This window comes from Carlito syrichta, unplaced genomic scaffold (assembly GCF_000164805.1).
Source record: "Carlito syrichta isolate Samal-C Ts95f unplaced genomic scaffold, Tarsius_syrichta-2.0.1 Scaffold287784, whole genome shotgun sequence".
NCBI classification, from domain to species: Eukaryota; Metazoa; Chordata; class Mammalia; order Primates; family Tarsiidae; genus Carlito; species Carlito syrichta.
In genome coordinates, this window is record NW_007231880.1 from 106,140 (window position 1) to 127,328 (window position 21,189).

At 40.9% G+C, this 21,189-nt stretch overlaps 1 protein-coding gene and 1 pseudogene across 2 annotated transcripts in view; one reads left to right on the plus strand and one right to left on the minus strand.

Annotated features, from left to right (window-relative positions):
* Positions 1–2,142: 2,142 nt before the first annotated feature.
* The window catches only part of NUP205 (nucleoporin 205), a 93,073-nt gene continuing 74,026 nt past the window's right edge, over positions 2,143–21,189 (minus strand). Inside the window, exons 36-43 of one of the 2 annotated variants that reach the window (XM_008053038.1) lie at positions 16,184–16,260; positions 13,565–13,693; positions 13,257–13,383; positions 9,614–9,780; positions 7,959–8,082; positions 6,176–6,304; positions 5,381–5,454; positions 2,143–2,485 (exon numbers count right to left, since the gene is read on the minus strand). In XM_008053038.1, the coding sequence (XP_008051229.1) occupies positions 2,333–2,485; positions 5,381–5,454; positions 6,176–6,304; positions 7,959–8,082; positions 9,614–9,780; positions 13,257–13,383; positions 13,565–13,693; positions 16,184–16,260 (980 nt within the window). In that variant the 3' untranslated portion in view covers positions 2,143–2,332. The remainder of the gene's footprint in view (positions 2,486–5,380; positions 5,455–6,175; positions 6,305–7,958; positions 8,083–9,613; positions 9,781–13,256; positions 13,384–13,564; positions 13,694–16,183; positions 16,261–21,189) is intronic. The other variant, XM_021709962.1, reaches the window with a different exon arrangement.
* Positions 19,314–19,680, plus strand: LOC110595202 (annotated as a pseudogene).

The following is a 21,189-nucleotide window of genomic DNA, read 5'->3' on the forward strand; positions in this document are numbered from 1 at the left end:
TTTTTTTTGAGGCAAAGTTCTTACTGTCACCTAGGCTCACTGCAGCCTTAACCTCCTGGGTTCAAGTGATCCTTTCACTTCAGCCTCCTGAGTAACTGGAATTTAGACACGTGCCACCAGGCCTAATTATTTGTAGAAACAAGGTCTTGCTGTGTTGCCCAGGCTGCTATCAAACTCCTGGACTCAGGTAATCCTCCCGCCTTGGCCTCTCAAAGTGTTGCGATTACAGGCATTGAGCCACCACACCTAGCCTCACAATTTTTTTTTTTTTGAGTTAGAGTCTATCTGTTACCCAGGATGGAGTGCAGTGGCATGCTCACGGCCACTGCAGTCTTGACATGGTGGACTTAGGTGATCCTTCCAGCTCAGCCTCCCATATAGCTACACCACAGGCATGTGCCACCATGGCCAGCTGATTTTTTGATTTATTGTAGAGCCATGTTGCTCAGGCTGGTCTTGAACTCTGAGCTCAGGTAGTCCTCTCACCTCGGCCTCCCCAAGTGGTGGGATTACAGGTGTGAGCCACTGTGCCCAGCTATTTCTAAGTAACAAATGCGAATTATACCATTGGTCCTCCACATCCACAGGTTCTGCATCTGCAGTCAACCAATCAAAGATCAATACTAAGGGAAAAAAATAACAATTAAAAAACTAAAATTTAAAATACAGTAAACAGGCCAAGTACGGTGGCTCACACCTATAATCCCAGCACTTTGGGAGGCTGAGGTGAGGATCGCCTGAGCTCCTGGGTTCAAGACCAGCCTGGGCAACTTGGCGAGACCTCATCTTTACAATTAAAAAAAAAATTTTTCAGGCGTGGTGGCATGTGCCTGTAATTCCAGCTACTTGAAAGGCTGAGGCAGAAGAATCACATGAGCCTAGCAGGTCAAGGTTGCGGTGGCCATGAGCATGCTACTGCACTCCAGCCTGGGGGACAGAGAGAGACTCTGACTCAAAACAACAAAAAAAAAAACAGTAAACAACTACTTACATAATATTATAATATTAGGTATTATAAGTACTCTAGAAATGACTTAAAGCATACAGGAGGATGTACTGATGTTATATGCAAATACTATGCCACTTTATATAAGACACATGAACATGGGTGAATGTTTTGGTATCTGCAGAGGTCCTGGAACCAATCCCCCTCAGATACAAGAAGACTGTATTGTCATTTTTTTGTGTGTTGGAGTCTCACTCTGTCACCCAGACTGGAGTGTAGTGGCAGCTCCCGGCCACCGCAGCCTCGACCTGCTGGGCTCCGGTGATCCTTCCGCCTCAGCTTTCCGAGTAGCCGGAATTACAGGCATGTACTACCACGCCCAGCTGATTTTTTGATTTACTGTAGAGATGAGGTCTCACTGCCCAGGCGGGTCTTGAACCCACGGGCTCAGGCAATTCACTCACCTCAGCCTCCCAAAGGCACGGGATTACAGGCTGAGCCACGGGATTACAAGCCCAGCTTGTATTGTCATTTTATAAGAAAAAAACAAAGGCAAAAGCTAGGTATTTTTTGGAAAAAAATGGCCTGACTTTGTGAGATACTTACATAACATATGTTCACAGTATTCACTACACTATTTGGTAAAAGTGCATAGCTGTAGCTTATTACCCACTCTACTCCATGGAGTAACCCTCAATATCATAAAAATGTAATGTAGGTATAAAGGGTAAAGTGATTAGAATTTCCAGATTGTGCCTTTAATTTAGCATTCAGAATAATATCTCTAGGGGAGATAGGTTTGTTGGATTCCTGATAATGCTGATAATTTTCTAGTTTATTTATTTATTTATTTATTTATTTTTTGAGTTGGAATCTCACTCCGTCACCCAGACTGGAGTGGCCACTGCACCCTCTACCTGCTGGGCTCTGGAGATCCTTACGCCTCAGCCTTCCAAGTAGCTGGAACTACAGGCACGCGCTACCACGCCTGGCTAATTTTTGATTTATTGTAGAGATGAGGTCTCGCCAAGTTGCCCAGGCGGGTCTCGAACCCATGGGCTCAGGTAATCCATGCACCTCGGCCTCCCAAAGTGCTAGGATTACAGGCTGAGCCACCAAGCCCAGCCTGATAATTTTCTAGTTTAAAAAAAAGTTTTTTAGATGAAATTTCAAAAGACAAACCATACATATGTTTTGTTTTTATAAAAGCATTTATTTTTTTACTAGTGAGGATGAAACCAAGCAAAGAAGTTTACAGAAAAGATGTCCATATATAAAGAAATAGGAAAATATTTTTGGTCATAATTTAGAAACAAACAAATCTATAAAAAGGGTCAGTTTCCCCCAGTTCATCTCTTACACAGAAGAGTTTATAAGCATGTGCTCTCAGTTCCTTGATATCCTCAGTAGGCCACGGACACGTCTGACAAGAGCCTGTATAAAACTATATCGAGATCGAACTTTTGAATATAACCCTTCAATGTCCAGAAGTTTCTTTTGTAGTGATTCTCCAAAAGCGTTGATGGCATCAGTCTGAAGCTAGAGGTAACACAGATAATATTTTTTATTAAAATTGCTATCTTCAATATTTCATTTATTCTGTCTTCGAATTTAAAGTATCTTAGAATTTTTGTAAAGTGGTACTAAATTAATTAAACATTCATTCTTCACCTTAGATTTTTTTTTATATGATGCTGATAAACTAACTTACATATAAAAACATCTCCCAAAGGGCCATACAAGCAGATAGTAAGAGTGGGTGCCTTTGAGGAAAGAAAGTTAGGTGGGAAAGTTGTTACTTTTTGCTTCATTTTGCAAAATTAAAAAAAAAAATTTGCATGCTTTTGATTTCAAAAAATACCAATGGGGGAGGGGGTTAACCTGGTATATGCCTTAGAATTCATATGTATTCTAGAAGTCTTATGTAGTTCCAGATGGATCATTTTGTTGTTATACTGAAATGCTAAAATTAAGCACTAAATTAGATTAATCTACCTGCCACCAGTTTTGCATTAAAATCACACCAGATAGTGAGATTATTTATTAGTAATAAATGTGTTTTTACCCCAACTTTATAACAGACCAGTTTAAAACAAAACAGTAACAGTCACCACTTCAACATTCATTTATTTATTTATGAATCAGAGTCTCACTCTGTCACCCAGGCTGGATTGCAGTGCCACACTCACGCCACCCCAGTGTTGACCTGCTGGACGCCAGCGATACTTTCGCCTCAGCCTTCTAGGTAGCCAGAACTACAGGCATGTACTAACACGACCAGCTAATTTTTTATTTATTGTAGAGATGAGGTCTTGCCAAGTTGCCCAGGCTGGTCTCGAACCTGCGGGCTCAGGCAATCCACTCACCTCGGCCTTCCAAAGTGTTGGAATTATAGGCTGAGCCACCACACCCGGTCAACATATATTTATTAAACATCTTCTGGATGATCTAGTCTTTAGCTGATTTTGCACACGGCCTTACTTAACACTAGCTTCCCTAAACAAGCCTAGCTATAAAATGAATTCTATTTATAAAGTCACAAAGGGGCAAATGTAGTCTAGACTATGATGAGAGCATGGTATCCATGACATCTAGCTATTATGGAGACTGCTTGTTACTGCACCTCTCTTTCCTGTGTAAGGCCAACCTTCACCTTTAAAAAAGGCAGCAATAGCCGGGCTCAGTGGCTCAGCCCGTAATCCCATGCCTTTGGGAGGCTGAGGTGAGTGGAGTGCCTGAGCCCGTGGGTTCGAGACCCGCCTGGGCAGCGAGACCTCATCTCTACAATAAATCAAAAAAATCAGCCAGGCGTGGTAGCGCATGCCTGTAATTCCGGCTACTTGGAAGGCTGAGGCAGAAGGATCGCCGGAGCCCAGCAGGTTGAGGCTGCGGTGGCCGGGAGCAGCCACTGCACTCCAATCTGGGCGACAGAGTGAGACTCCAACTCAAAAAAAAAAAAAAAAAGGCAGCAACAAAGAGGAATGAGATAATAGAGACTTTATCAAATCATAGGTAAGAATATTCAGATGCCTAATGGATCTAGAGCTAGCTGTAATTTATTTTTCCTAATATACCCTGACACCTACTTTGTTAGACACATGACTTTGCTATTAATTTACTGAGGTTTTCATTTTAATAGTGTCTGAATATTCTTTACTCACTTCAACACTACTGATCAAGACGTTACTAAGTCGGGCATGGTGGCTCACACCTGTAATCCCAGCACTTTGGGAAGTAGAGGGTGAGAGGATTGCCTGAACCCATGAGTTTGAGACCAGTTTGGGCAACATGCAAGACCTCATCTCTACAACAATCAGAAAATTAGCTGGGCATGCTAGTGCATGCCTGTAGTTTCAGCTACTTGGAAGGCTGAGGTGGAAGGATCGCCTGAGTCTAGCAGGTCGAGGTTGCAGCTGCAGTGGGCATCACACTGCACTCCAGTCTGGGCAAGAGTGAGACTCCAACACACACACACACATACACATACACACACACACACACACACACACACACACACACACACACACAAAGAGGTTTTACTAAGAGCATAATCCCTGTATATTATTATAGTCCACTACAGTAGATATGTTTTTTTTTGAGTTGGAGTCTCACTTTGTCACCCAGGTTGGAGTGCAATGGCACATTCATGGCCATTGCAGCCTTGACCTACTGGGCTCAGGTGATCCTTTCACCTCAGCCTTCCAAGTAGCTGGAACTACAGGCATGCGCCACCATGCACAGCTACAGTAGAATTTTTAATGGCTGCTCTCAATTTCATAATTAAATCATTTCCAGATAAATTAAGTGTTGAGTGATACTTTGTGCCTAAATATCCTACAAGGCTAATCAAAACATGAGTGGTTTCCAGATCAGAATGCCATGTTCAGAATGCCAGATCAGAATGCTAACACTCACCATGTTTCATGCACTTCACTAGGAGCCTCATGCACAGGTAACTCACTTAATTCTCACTCTGTTGCCCAAAGTGGAGTGCAGTGACATGCTCACGGCCACCACAGCCTCAACCTGCTGGGTTCAGGCAATTCTTCCACCTCAGCCTTCCAAGAAGCTGGAACAACAGGCATGCGCCTGGCTAATTTTTTGTAGAGATGAGGTCTCGCCAGGTTGCCTAAGCTGGTCTCGAACCCGTGGGCTCAGGCAATTAATTCTCTCACCTTGGCCTCTCAAAGTGCTAAGATTATAGGCGTGAGCCACCGTGCTCAGCCCTGACAAAACACTTTGAGATTTGATTATCCTTCCTATTTCTTCCTATCAAGGCTCAGAAATTAAGTTGCTCAAAGTCACACAGCTGTCAAGTGGCCAAGCTAGAATTCAAATCACATCTCCCTATGTAACCTTAAAATTCATAATCTTATTAACATACCATGCTTTCCTATTTACTAAAGAATAAAACAAATGAGAATAGAACCTTACCTGGTCTATATCATGTTGGCTCACCATGGTCAGCCCACTTCTAAAATCTAGATTGGTTTCTGAAGCGAAGGAATCTAGAGATAAAAGACACAGTCACACCAGTTCTTCAACTACACATCTACTACACAAAAGGAGGACTCTGATGATGATGAGTAACAGTGCCATGAAAACAGTTTAAGACTGGGAACTCCATTTCCCGATTTCAGCAAATGGAAGCCTCTGGGAAACAATTCATTGATCTAAGCTAATGTTCTCAGCTTTTCTCTATTTCTCTCCACCTAAGGGATCCAATACATGCCCACTGCAGCAACAAGAATCATGGCCTAGGCTGGGCGTGGCGGTTCACGCCAGTAATCCCAACACTTTGAGAGGCCAAGATGGAAGACTCACTTGAGCCCAGAAGTTCAAGACCAGCCTGGACAACATAGTGAGACACTGACTCTATTAAAAAATATTACTAATAAACAAGCAAAAAGGAATCACAGCCTAGTGGCTAAACTTCCATTCTTCTAGAGAATTATTTGTGAGCAGGGGACTCAAGAGTCGGCCCTTAACTGCAAGCAAGAAGCTAAGGAATAGCTAAAGATCAGGCTCTAAAATACTCATATACTCAGCACAATTTCCCAGGGGCAGAAGGTAAAATGCAGGAAGTAGCCAATGACTAACAGCTCTTGATTTACCCAATCCACTCTGAGTAATGTAGAAACAAAAATAAATAAAAATGTAACTATCTTTTTAAAGTGCTAAAAATGTATAGGCATTTATGATTTGTTAATTTTTTAGTATAAAGTTTACCTTGCAGTCTCCTGTTTTTAAATAAGGTTCTGGAGGCAAATAAGGAATCCTGAGAATCCATGGGTGTGCAATGTAACAAGTAGTACTCCAGATGGCGCCAAAGAATAAACAGGCAGGTTTCTATGATAACTACACAGGATCTCAGATTAAAGAAAAATAATTTTTTTTTTTTTTTTGGAGTCAAAGTCTCACTCTTTTGCTCAGGCTGGAATGCAGTGGCACATTCAAGGCCACCGCAGCTTTGACCTGCTGGGCTCAGGTGATCCTTCTGCCTCAGCCTTCCAAGTAGATGGAACCATAGGTGTGTACCACCAGGCCCAGATTTTTTTTTTTTTTTTTTTTTTTTGAGTTGGAGTCTCATTCTGTTGCCCAGGCTGGAGTGCAGTGGCACACTCACAGCTACCACAGCCTTGACCTGCTGGGCTCAGGTGATCCTTCCTCCTCAGTTTTCCAAGTACTGGAACTACAGGCGCACACTACCATGCCCGGCTAATTTTTTGATTTATTGTACAGACGAGGTCACACCAAGTTGCCCAGGCCAATTTCAAGCCCCTGGGCTCAGGCACTCCTCTTGTCTCAGCCTCCCAAAGTGCTGGGATTACAGGCTTGAGTCACCATGCCTGGCCCCCTTTTTTTATTGTAGCGTCAAGGTCTTGCCAAGTTGTCCAGGTTGGTGTTGAACCCCCGGACGCAGGCAATCCTTTTGCGTCCGTCTCTCAAAGAGCTAGAATCACAGGAGTGAGCCACCATGCCTGGTGGGAAATAATCCTATCACATTTTTTTTTTTTTAAGTTGGAGTCTCACTCTGTCACCCAGACTGGAGTGCAGTGGCCGCTCCCGGCCACAGCAGCCTCCACCTGCTGGGCACCGGCAATCCTTCCGCCTCAGCCTTCCAAGTAGCTGGAACTACAGGCGCGCACTACCATGCCCAGCTAATTTTTGATTTATTGTAGAGATGAGGTTTCGCCAAGTTGCCCAAGTGGGTCTCGAACTCGTGGGCTCAGGCAATCCACTCACTTCAGTCTCCCAAAGCACGGGATTACAGGCTGAGCCACAGAGCCCGGCTTATCACATATTTTTTACAAGCTGATTTCTTTTTCTTGGTGAGTTGGGGTCTCACTCTGCATTTGTAGCTGGATGGAGCAGTGGCACAATCTTGGCTCACTGCAACCTCAAATTCCAGGGCCTCAGCCTCCTGAGTAGCTGGGACTATGGGTGTGTACCACCATGCCCAGCTAATTTTTCTTTTTATCTAGCACCGAGGTCTTGTTTTGTTGCCCAGACTGGTCTCGAACCCCTGTGCTCAAGCAATCCTCCTGCTAAAACCTCCCAAAATGCTGGGATTACAGGTGTGAGGCACCATGCCTGGCCAAAAAACCGGTTTCTGAAGAGAAAAAAGATGCGACTGCGCTCTCTTAGCAATATACCAGGCCTTAGTGGAATAGCCAGGGGTATGGTTCAACTGTAGGTGCCTTTAGAGGAAGCAGCAAAGTGTGCTGAGGAAGGAGGGAGGGTGTGGTGCCAGCAGTCTTGTGACCCTACCTCCTTCCTACACAGAAAGTGCCTGAACACATTATCAGTATTACCAGCTACTCTAAAAAATAAGAACAAAAATTACCATTTGGAAATATACTAGGCATCTACTAAAAAAAATAAAAAAATAAAAAATAACAGGAATTCCGTGCCTTTCCATTTGGTTTTGGTGCCTAAATAATGTGAAAATAAGCAAACAGTTCAGACATTTAAAGGTCACCGTGCAAGTCTATGTTTTCATAAAGGATACATGAACAAAGGGAAAGCAGTTTAGCTCGATTGTTGATCAACTTCACCAAACGACGTCTTGCTAGAACATACTTCTGGGCAGTGGAGATTTTATCAACACCAGCAGGCATCACAGACCGACACAACTAAGAGAAAGAAACAAATGTAGTACTAGAATGACATAAATTGTAACAAAAAAATTAATGAAAATCTACTATAAGCAGGTCACTGTGGGAAGTGCTGTGAAAACACTCAAATTTAACACTCAAATTAAGCACCCTTGCAGATAACAGTTTATTATCTAGTTAAGAAGCTACCCTTAAAAAAAAAGAGAGCCAAAGAAGCAGTCAAATTCACAAACGAATGTTTATCTGCTGCCTTTTGAACAAGTCTGTCCCTGAAACAGACATTTGCAATCTGCTGATGCAACCTTGAATTTCCTGTCACATTAAAATAAAAACAAAACAATCAGGTTTTCAAGTAGTAGGTATAACAATGCCATGGAGAATTTCTGTAACAGCTGTCAGGTATCTTCCAAAGATAATATAAAATAGACTTCTAAAGCATAACAGAAATATGATTATCAACCAAAGCCTCCCCTGATTACTTCTCTATCTGGCATACATATAAGCACTGTTGTTCAATTTAATGTTCCAACAATGGGTATGACAGAAGGTGCACCAAGGTGAGGCTGATAGAATGCCACAAGCTTTATATACGGTTTCTCTTATGAGTAGGAATATTAGGAAAGGCTGCTAGATAAAACCACATAATTTCAGGGGTGACAGAACCTGGACAATAACTCTACCCTCATCCTGTTCCTGCTAGTTGTATGTCTTTGGTTAAATTATTCAAACCTTCAGTGCCTCAGTTTCCTAAGCTGAGAAATGGGAATGGGAACAATATCTGCCTCATGTATTCAGGTAGAACATGTAGCTCAGGGCCTGGCACATAGGGAACACTCAATAAATGCTCCCTATGATTATCAAGAAGAGTAGCAAGAGTGAGTAGGTTTTGACAACTTCTAAGAGTGACGTGGGATTTTTTTTTTTTTGAAGCCTACTGCAAAACTGGACTGATAAATGGTTCAACATCCAGGCAGTCACAGGACCCCAGGAAGCTTTAGAACTGGCCAAGAGATACCTTATAGGTCAGCTGTGCCAAATAGAAAAGAAGGAAAGCTACTCAGGGAGCAAGCCTAGTAATTCCACATCTTTAGCTGCAATAAACACAAGGGAATGAATCTGGGTCACTACAAAAAGGTCGTCAAGTCTGATATGCTATCTCATTTGTTTGAAAATGTCTCTAACAGATAATGAAGATGCTGAAGGCACAGAGACACTTATCTAGGTTCTATTGAAAAAAGCATCTGCAACACAAACCCAAGTTTCTCAGGATATAGAGTATAAATGACCCAAACACTTTATTCAAAGGACAATAGCCTTTCTATTTTCATGAACAGGTGCTAGCTACTTCACTGTTTTTTGGTCAGGAGTTTCTTCTATGCTCATAAAGCTGGTGCAAAAGTGAGCAATGCCAAGTTACATGGAAGACATCATTCCAGTTCCTTTATTAATACCACATACATCATCTGTACTCACAGTCTGAGATCAGCACCCTGGCCCTAGTAACAACAGTGATTTCTCAAGTCCCCACAGCTTGTTATGAGATTCATACCTCTTTTATCTCATCTGGAGGAAGCTGTTCTACATTCTGTAGCTTGCTGACACTCCGTCGATGACTGTCATAATAGCTGAAGAAATCATTAGCGCTCTGTTTCAGCAGGTAGACAATAATGCCTAAACCAGGCAGACGCCAGTATGGAACCACTGGAGCTTGGCTATCTAATAGAGTTGATGATATAAAACAATGTTCTACTTACGAGCATTTTATATTAATTTTAAATAACCTGTTTTAAAATAAGGGATGACCCATAATTTAAGGACGTGTAAACTATTGTTAAAATTAACCCAAGACTACTTTTTTTTTTGAGTTGGAGTCTCACTCTGTCACCCAGACTGGAGTGCAGTGGCACGCTCCCGGCAATCGCAACCTCAACTGCTGGGCTCTGGTAATCCTTCCGCCTCAGCCTTCCAAGTAGCTGGAACTACAGGCGTGCGCTACCATGCCCGGCTAATTGTTTGATTTATTGTAGAGATGAGGTCTCACAAAGTTGCCCAGGCGGGTCTCGAACCCATGAGCTCAGGCAATCCACTCACCTCAGTCTCCCAAGGTGTGGGATTACAGACTGAGTCACTGAGCCCAGCTCAAGACTACTTTTAAATACCACTGACAGTTCACAGAACAAGTGGTGATGAGCTACTATCAGGTATATATGTAAGGCTGAAGACCCCAACAGAACACAGAAATTAGGCCAGTGAACATCTCCAGAGCCTACTCATTATGGGGTAAAAGTTATAAATCTTTACACATACACACACAAACCAGAGTACACAATTTTGGGGTTTTCTGACACCAAGTAAATAATTCCTGCCGATGGCTCCAGTTATATAGATTCATTTCTGGACTGCATTTTTCTGGTTATGAGATTACCAGCTCTATAAGTCATTCTTTCAAAAAGGCAAAGAAAACAATAACCGAAGAACCCCTCAAAATAACTGGATTTAAACTTTCAAAAAGTCTTACCACAACAACTCCATTAGGATAACAAAACAATGTGATTTGTCTTTCCCCTGGCTACCTTTTAATGAAGGCGTAAAGGAATAATGAGATATCAAAAAAGCTACTTGCAGAGGGAAGAACTAGAGAAAAATACCATTCTAGAGATAGTGTGTATGGTGTAATTAGAGCAATTTCCTCTAATGACTGAAGAAATTCTTGGAAATATTGTGGTAATTTCAAGTTCAATTTGGAAATAAGCTTTGTTTAATGGCCCGAACTGTCACAAATACTGAAGAGATCTGCAGTCACTTTCTTCACTACCAACTCCCTCAACTATTCTCTGTATAAGATCTCATAAACCTTTATACAGAAAGGACAAGAGAGTATAGCTCCTTGTCTGCAGATGATGCCACCAACTAGGATATCCTAGACAAATTTAATTTGCCAGGTATCCTTTTCCAGTCTACAGTAAAGATGTGATAGTCTTTATAATACAAAGGTTGTTACAGCATGCCTTCTCTTACTAAAATTAGGAACCTAGGTCCCCAGCTAACATTTGTGTGATCTCTACCCTGGTAGGAAGATATCCAGAAAGAGGATGACTTCAATGCTATAAGGACACCAAAATATTTCAGGAGTTCTCACCACACTAACTTGCTCAAGTCTAGAAAAAATTAGAGTATTCAGAGGCTATCAGTCTTAGACATAAAATGAGGATGACTCAAGAAACTGGACTACAGAAAGATCTACAGGACAGACCATGTGGTCTATGTACTGTGATTTAGGAAAGGATCCCTGATCCCTAAATCACAATATTAATAAATATACATGACAATAAAAGTAATTAAAAAATTAATATTCTTCCATTGCCTTACTAAACTCTGCTCTTTGAGCTATGGCCATTGCCATGTTTCCTGGCTTTGGCTCCCTTCCCTACCTTGGGGAGGTAAATCTCCTCTGTCACTTTCTCTCTCTTTCTCTCACTCTCTAATTTACTTTCTAAATAAAGCATATTTTCTAATCTAAAAAAAAAAAAAATCCAACACCATGTAGTGCTAAGTGCCAGATACTATTCTAAAGTATATGAACACATTTAATCCCTACAGCAGTTCATCAGAGGAGAGCTTGTTATTGCTTACATTTTACAGATAAAGAAATTGAGGCACAAAGAGGGTAACTTTTTCTGAAATCAAACCAGTAAGTAGCTTGTGAAACTGGGATTCAAATCTAGGCATTTTGCCATCAGTCTGTGTTCTTAATCCTAGGTGAAACTGCTTCTCTATTACCAAGTATTCTCAAACCCTACCACATACCTACCCACTCGTGTCTAAAACTGGAAGAGACAGGACAAGCATGGTGCCTCATGCCTATAATCCCAGCACTTTGGGAGGCTGAGGTGAGAGGATTGCCTGAGCCCACGGGTTCTAGATCAGCCCGGACAACTTGGCAAGACCTCATCTCTACAATAAATAAAAAAATTAGCCAGGTGTGGTGGCTTGTGCCTGTAGTTCCAGCTACTTGGAAGGCTGAGGCAGAAGAATCACCTAAGCCCAGGCTGGAGTGCAGTGGCATGCTCATAGCCACCCCAGCCTTGACCTGTTGGGCTCAAGTGATCCTTCTATTTCAGTCTTTTGAGTAGCTGGACTACAGGTGCACACCACCATGACTGGCTAATTTTTAGATTTACTGTAGAGAAAAGCTCTCACCAAGCTGCCTGGGCTGGTCTTGAATTCTCTTGTCTCCGCCTCCCAAAGTGCTGGAATTACAGGCCTGAGCCACTGTGACTAGCCTGATGTCCATTTCCAAACTGCCAGATAAAAGACAGAAGGACAGATCAGGTTTAAAGTCACTGCAGATGACCTTTTCTTCCCACTGGTTGGGCCACCTGGACTAGCAAGGTAACTTTCCCCTCATGCCGGTGAGGCCATGCAGGGATCAGAACCCTCCCATGGGCCAGGCGCAGTGGCTCAAGTTTGTAATCCCGGCCTCGACTCTGACTCAAAAAAAAAATAAATAAACTTTTTGAACGTAGGAGAAAAAAAGAATAATGTAGCACTTGCTGAACTAAGCCAAAAAAAATTTGTTTTACATGTCTAATCTAATTTACCATTTTACTCCACCAAAAAACTTTAAATTTTATAGCTACTTCTGTAACTCTCACCTAAGACTACTCCCAATGATCACTGAATGAATGATATCTTTACATAAAGGCATCTTGCTAGTTATGAAGGACTTCTACTTCTAAGTATGACAAACTAAGATCCTACCAGTAAGACTTTTCTCTTTCCTCCTTTACAGTAAAAAACTAAAAAGCCTAGATATAATACAAACAGAAGCAGAGGCTGGTGGGAAAAGGTAGAACTCTTGTGACAGACATCATAGTAAGTAGATGCCTGGGACAGGAATCAAAAGAAACAATTAAATGCAAAAAGGCAAGAAGAAATCTTTAAGGAGACAGAATTATTCTAAATTTTGAGTGATTGTGGTGGTTTAGAATTTTTCTATTCTCAACTCTCCAACCTTTTACAAAGGTCTAACAATAATATCTCTCACTCTTCTAAAAAGTTGTTTAAACATTTTCCCATTAATGATGCTTAAAGAAAAAAACCACGATATCTTAATGGAGCTAAGATGAAGAACTAGGTCATAATAATAGCAACTTAGTTCCTCAGATACAGAATGACGAAATGAGGCTCACCTTGCCGGGGTCCATCTCTGTTAATGGTTTCTGAAAGGCTGGGGGTAAAGAGACACACAGCATGCTGGAAGGTAGGGGAGCTCTGTAACATGAGTGACTGGCAATATTCCATTACATTCGCACAAATCTATAATGGAAGAAAAATGATAGCAAAATATTAACCCCCAAAATGTACTAACAGCATGGAAATCTAGATGTAAAGGAGAACAAAGTTGTAAATCAAACTGTAAAATTACTCATTATTTTTATCAAATTTTTCCAAAAGCAAAAAAACCTTAAGAATAGTCACATAATTCTCATCCACTTACCTGCTGCATAGCCAATTCGATTTCATCTTTCTTGCTCACTCTATCTCCCTCCACATTATCATCTTGAAATTTAAACTGACGCAGTCTGTCAGAGCCACCAAAGCGACTTAGCAGTCCTAAGCACTGACGCTAAGAAAGAAAAAGACATTTTGTTGGCATCTAGCTAAATGTTTAAAATTAGTGACCTCTCTTTCTTGAGGGATAGAAAAAAGAAAGACTCAGTGGGAAATAGAATCAATCTTTAAAGCTTATGATATCTTATTTCCAGCTGAGCCAACAAAAGGTAACAGTACTAGAACTCTGCTTTTTGCAAAAGTATTTGGTAGTCAACTCAGGAAAAGAAACAATTTTTTTTAGCAATAAATTCCTAATATAATCTAAATGTCAAATAATTTTCTGCATCATATCAAAAAAGTTTTTAACAATTTCTTGGAAGATATTCATTAAAAGAAGAAGTTGATAAATGAGAAGCAAAACGAGAGGGCTACTACAAGGCAGTTTGTAACCAGCACATCCATGATAGTTGTGGCCACGAAGGCACGAATTTAAAGTCTGTTACTCTACTGTGGTTGGTTCCAGGGACTTTATAAAGGGGTTAGGAAAACATTGGTAGTCATGGCAGATCAAATGTAAATGCCATCAGCTTCAAGTGTTAGCACTTTTCACCTGAGAATACATTGGTCCTCTAGTCTTCAAGGGGGAAAACCCATGCTTTTACAAAATTGGCAGCATATCCAAACACAGGTTTGGATTCAGAGATAAGGGTTTTAATAGTCAGTATAAGTTGTGACCTGGGACAAGTTACTTAATTGTGAACCTATATATTCACATTTCTAAAGTGGTAACAACAATTCCTATCTTCTAAGATTGTTGTCAAGATGACCTGAGACGTTATATTGCATATAAAGGGCTTAGCACAACATTCTGCACATAAATGTATAATAAAACATGCATTTTAAAAACTTGTAACACAGCATAGATATATAGATATGCACACATTTATACATATAAAATATGTCTTACTGCTTTAACTGATGTTAGTTTAAGTTTTGGATAAGGCAAAACATGTAAATCAGACTGTAACATAAACTTACGTTGCCAAAATAGTCATGTCTACTTTTTGAGTTGGAGTATCACTCTGTTGCCCAGGCTGGAGTGCAGTGGCAATGCTCATGGCCACCGCAGCCTTGACCTGCTGGGCTCAGGTGATCCTTCCACCTCAGACTTATTTATTTTTTTAAGTTGGAGTCTCACTCTGTTGCCCAGGCTGAAGTGCAGTGGCACACTCACGGCTACTGCAACCTTGACCTGCTGGGCTCAGGTGATTCTTCCGCCTCAGCCTTCCAAGTAGCTGGAACTACAGGCACATGCCATGATGCCTGGCTAATTTTTTTATTTATTGTAGAGATGAGGTTTCACCAAGTTGCCCAGAATAGTCTCGAACTCATAGCAATGCTCTTACCTCGGCCTCCCAAAGTGCTGGATTATAGGTATGAGCCACTGTGCCCGACTATATCTATTTTTAAAAGTTATATTTGTTTGCTACTCTTACAGATAAAACAGATGTGCTCCCAGATCTATTAAAAAAATCTTTTTCTCCATACCAATGAAAAAGTTCTAAGACTTAAAAAACCCAGGGTATCTGAGTTTTATTGGTGAGAATGCAATTCTTTCTGGAGAGCTGTTTGACAATTATAATATAAAAATGTACTGTGTGTATGAGGCGTATGGGTGAGGGGACAAAAAAATCCCCAGTATTATTTTTCAGAGGGCAGGCCCTTTGTAATACAGACTTCCTCCATCAGGTAGGTGTTCAACCCATCAGCATCAGTGTACCAGCTAGTATCATTGTGAGAGGTTGTGTTCAGCCTCAGTGAATTTTTTTTTTCGAAGTTCTTTCAACGTGTTTGCCCATCTCATGATTGGTGATTTACACGAATAATCTGTCCACACCTCGCTGAGTATTTGGCAGTTTTTGACCAAAATCAGCATGACCCTTGTGCTTCAACCACCCTGTATATTCAATTGTGCCCCAAGCAACTTTTATTCTTTTGTTTCTTCAGATGAAAAAAGCCCTTAAAGGGAAATGTTTTTGCCAATGTGAAAGAAATGAAACAAAAATGGCAGAAGCACTAAAAGGCATCAAAACTGATGATTTCAAAAACTGTTCTGAGCAGTGGAAAAAACACCTTGATAAATCAAATGAAGATTACTCTGAGCCGGGCTCGGTGGCTCAGCCTGTAATCTCGTGCCTTTGAGAGGCTGAGGTGAGTGGATTGCCTGAGCCCGCGGGTTCAAGACCCGCCTGGGCAACTTGGCGAGACCTCATCTCCACAATAAATAAAAAATCAGCCGGGCGTGGTAGTGCGCGCCTGTAGTTCCAGCTACTTGGAAGGCTGAGGCAGAAGGATCGCTGGAGCCCAGCAGGTCAAGGCTGTGGTGGCTAGGAGTGACCACTGCACTCCAGTATGGGCGACAGAGTGAGACTCCAACTCAAAAAAAAAAAAAAAGAAAGGGGTTCTCAAATCTAGGGAGCAAAATGGGGAGGCTGGGTCAGAGGACTATTATATTTTGTAATGCACCTTATAACTGCTATTTAAATAAATAAGAATCACTTACCTGAAATCTTCCTATATGTCCTTGTAGTTCCATTAGAGATCCTTCATTTGCATCAACATCAAGTTCACTTAGTATACCTATAAAATTTGTAATGCTTTTAAATACAGTTTTATAATAAAATAAAAGCATTAAAAAACTAGGAAGAGAGGCTCTACTATTGTATATTCTTTATGCACACTAACACAAACTCTTGCCATAAAAGTTTTGAGAAATGTAATTTTACAAAGACTGTAAGTACCTTATATATTAAAGACACCAGCACCACCACATATGCAGTCTAAAATGTACACTGAACTTCCAAGGGCATTTTTGCAAGTTTTTAAGAAAAAACTAAATTTTTAATAACCATAAAGGTTTAAAACTTCTAAATTCAGCAGTAAATTACTTTCTCATGAAAGGATTTAGAATAAAAAACACTAAAAATAAAATGTATTTCTTTTTAACTACTCTAAGCATTTTATCATTTAATTTTTTTTCCTCCCTTAGGAAAAATACAGTTTGCAAAGCCCCAGTTCTCAGTTTCTGTAAGACCATTCAACTTGTCAGCCTGGACTCATTACAAAATTCCTAAGTTAAGTTGACCTGTCTTTTTTTTGAGTTGGAGTCTTACTCTGTTGCCCAGGTTGGAGTGCAGTAGCACGCTCATGGCCACTGCAGCCTTGACCTGCTGGGTTCTGGAGATCCTTCCGCCTCAGCCTTCCAAGTAGCTGGAACTACAGGCGTGCGCTACCATGTCTGGCTAATTTTTTGATTTATTGTAGAGATGAGGTCTCGCCAAGTTGCCCAGGCGGGTCTCGAACCCGCAGACTCAGACAATCTACTCACCTCAGCCTCCCAAAGCGCGGGATTACAGGCTGAGGCACCGAGCCCGGCTTAAGAACCTTATCTTTCCCTTCTCTTTCTATGTTAGCTCAACCCTCAACACAAACCTACAAAAGGTTCTGCTATCATCTGGCATGTGTGGGCTTGTATCTCACATGTGCTTCACTACTTCATGGAAGTCCATCCCTTCTCACTTCCATTTCCTTTGAAGTCTGCTTCCAGAATCACTTTCTTTTCTAGCATACTAAAATTTACCCTAATACAGATATTTTTCCAATTTGAAAATAGGCTCAAGTCTCCCTAGTACTCCAAAACAAAACAAAAACAAACAAAACCTTGGCTAATACCAAATTTCTGAAATGTCTTCTCTACTTCTAATTGTAATCTCATACCTTCCTTTCCCATCTTAACTCCAAACCAGGATTTTGCATTTGACACAGTTCCAAAGTCAAGGAACTATGACTTTTTCCTCTTAGTCCTCAAATTTGCTAAACTCTGCACCATATACTGCTGTTCCAGAGTTCATTTCCCCCCTGCACATCAACTGCTTCCTCGACTTTAAAAGATTTTCAATGCTCAGGGTTTTTAAAAAAAAAAAATCGCGGTCTCACTCTGCCACCCAGGCTGGAGTGCAGTATCATAATCATGGTTCACTGCAGCCTCTACTTCCTGAGCTCAGGTGATCCTTCTGCCTAACTAATTTTTGAAATATTTTGTAGACAGAGGTCCCCCTATGTCACCCAGGATGGTCTCAAACCATCTTGCTGCTTTAGCCACCCAAAGTGCTGGGACTGTAAGTGTGAGCCAACACAGCCTGGCCTGATTATGAGTTTCTATAAGACCTTTCTGTTACATGCCACTTAACAACTCCATGTATACTACATATACCACTCTCAACTCCAAAATACTTTCTAGACTATCTGTGAGTCAAGAAACAAAATCAACTTACTGATAAGCTCCATGGAGGTAAGACATAATCAGTAGTTGGCTAGGTAGCATGGGGGATACAAAGTTAACCAGGTTTGTAATCTAATGGGAGCATTTAAGACAAAAATATACAGTGAAATTATAGGGTAATACAAAACCATATGTAATCAACGGTTGAGCTGTGCACAATAAGGTTGATAGAAGTGTAACTTTCTTAAAAAGTGTTCTTATAAATTTATGAGTATATTTGGCATTATCTTTTAAGAAAAAATTTAAGCATATATATCTGACAAAGTACTGCTAGCAGTTCATTAATCCTATCAGTTCAAATGTACACAAGTGTATATGAATATACATAAATGCATATAGATAAGTATACACAAATATCCACAAAAAGTTATATCCCACCTTGTTTGAAATTTAAAAAAAAATTGAAAACAGTCAACATGTCATAGTAGTTTGGTTAAAAAAATAAGTTTCTAGTTCACTAGTCACAGTTGAAAAACTATGTAGCAAGAATGCAGTAGGAGCTCTATGTGCCGGTGAGACGACCTCTAAGACATAATTTTCAAAAAGCTACAAAGCAATGCATGTAGCATGATTTTATTTGCATAGGAAGAGAAGAATATATATATAAATGAGCATAGAAATTTTTAGGAAAAAAAAACTGTAAACCGATTAATGGTTCCTTTTAGACAGCAGTAATTGCTACCAGGTTATTTGACTTATTCATTGGTTTTATTTGAATTTATCATGAGCATGTCAAAATAAATTGGGGTTTTTTTGTTGTTATTTTGTTTTGTTTTTACATTAAGTGATAGTGTCTCACTTTCACACAGGCTGGGGTGCAGTGGTGTGATCATAGTTCAATATAACCTCAAACTCTTGAGCTCAATTGATCCTCCTGCTTCATTTGGCCTCTGGAGAAGATGGGATTACTACAGGCTCACACCATCATGCCACACTAATTTTCTTTTTTTAATTTTTTAGAGATGGGGTCTCATTCTGTTGCCCAGGCTGGTCTTGAACTCCTGGCCTCAAGTGATCCTCCTGCCTTGACCTCCAAAAGTGCTGGGACTGCAGGTGTGAGCCACTCCACCTGGCCAAATTGTGCATTTATGAATACAACCCTAACACACTGACAGGGACAAATGCTTCTATCTGTAAACTATAGATTAGGTGCTTTTAAAAAGATAATCCAAGGAGACTTCATATTATAATCACCTTTGCTAGAGGCTTTAATAAAAGGTAAATTCTCAAAAAAATACCCATCTCAAGGCTTCTGGGTTAACATGGCAAAAATGTAGTGTTGCTTTCTTGTTCCCTGGCCATCTTGGTGGCTGCTTTTGGTTGGCGGCTGACCTGCACCTAAGGCAGGAAGATGGTGGCCACAAAAAAGACAAAAACGGTGCTGGAGTCCAACTCTAGGCTCCAACTCGTTATGAAAAATGGAAAGTATGTGTTGAGAGTACAAACAGACTCTGAAGATGAACCAACAAGGCAAAGTGAAGTTGGTCATCCTCGCCAACAGCTGCCCAGCTTTGTGGAAATCTGAAATAGAGTACTACACTATGTTGGCCAAAACTGGTGTACATGACTACAGTGACAAATATGTTGAATTGGGCACAACGTGTGGAAAATACTACAGAGTATGCACACTGGCTATTACTGATCCAGGTGATTCCGATATCATTAGAAGTATGCCAGAACAGATTGGTGAAAAGCAAATCATGCAAAAGTGTTCTTAATAATAAAACTTGGCAGAGTTTTTTTTTCTTTTTTTTTAAGTGTAGTGTCATGGACTGTCCCTCTTGTCACTGACCTACAAAATGAATGAGGTTCACCAAAAAATGAAAGGAGCCAGGTTATGTCACAGGTACTGACGAACGGTGGTGGCTAAGGAAAAGAGGGAAAAAGTTCTGGTCAATTGAGCAACATGATTCAGCTCATGACCCTATCCACCCTTCAGAAGCAGTAGAGAGGACAGTAGATAAACCGACCGACAAACTCTCGCAAATTCTCATGGACACACTGCAATTTGCAGAGAAGCATATTGAGATTAATTAGTTATGTCCTGGAGAAATCAAGGAAAAACTGTTAGGAGAACCATTCCACAGCACTCTGGGACCTTAGCAGAGGCAAGAAGTTGGTCTAACTTGGTATCATCTCAGGACACTGGAATGAGTTGGAGACTGAGATACACCACAGGCTGGGTGGGGGGGACCCTGGGATCTCCTTGGAAGGAGCACAGGCTCCAAGTACCTCAACAGGCAGTGCACACAACCCTGCTCCAATTCTCAACTTCTACCAACTCAGAGGGCTCAGGCACCAAGACATCCCCAAATAGGAAAAATATTGGGGATGGTGGGGTAGACTCAAGAATTGTCTAAGATTTCTCCAAAACAGCATTAAAGTAGAGGCAGAATGGTCTAGTAACTTAATGCACAGACTCAAAAGTCATACTTCCTGGGACTATACAACCAGTTTTATCTTTGTGGCTTTGGACAAGTTAATTTCTCTGTGCCTTGGTTTTCTCATCTGTAAAATGTGGATAATGACAGTCCTACTTCATAAGACTGCTGTGTCCTCAAATCAATTAACATGTCAAGTCTTTAAAATAATGCCTGGCACATTAATGCTTAATGAATGCCTGCTATTATCTTTGATATTCCACATTCTGAGAGAAAGAAAATCACAATTAGCCATGCTATCTGTCATCTAAGAACTAAGGCAGCCTTTGGGTATTCTTGAACTTTATAGAGAATTCAGAGAAGATAAGACAGTACACTTTTTTTTTAGAAAAGTGACCTCAATGCAAATTAAAAATAGAGAGAAGTGAAAAAAAAGAACTCATACATGGTGAAGCTTGAGGGGAACACAACTAGTGTTTTGCACTGAATTTATGTAAACATACAACTAAAACTAAGTACCTAAGGGTATTATTGTTGTAGCACTGAATGTAAATGTTAAAAACTTGACAAGAAAGCTAGGCACAGAGGTTCAAGCCTGTAATTCCAATATACTGGGAGGCCGAGGCAAGAGGATTGCCTGAACCCAGGGGTTCAAGACCAGCCCGGGCAGCTTGGAGAGACCTTGTCTCTATAATAAATCAAAAAAATTAGCTGGGCGGTGGTGGCACAAGCCTGTAGTTCCAGCTACTTGGAAGGCTGAGGTGGAAGGATCGCCAGAGCCCAGCAGGTTGAGTCTGCGGTGGCCATGAACATGCCATGCCACTGCACTCTAGCCTGGGTGACCAG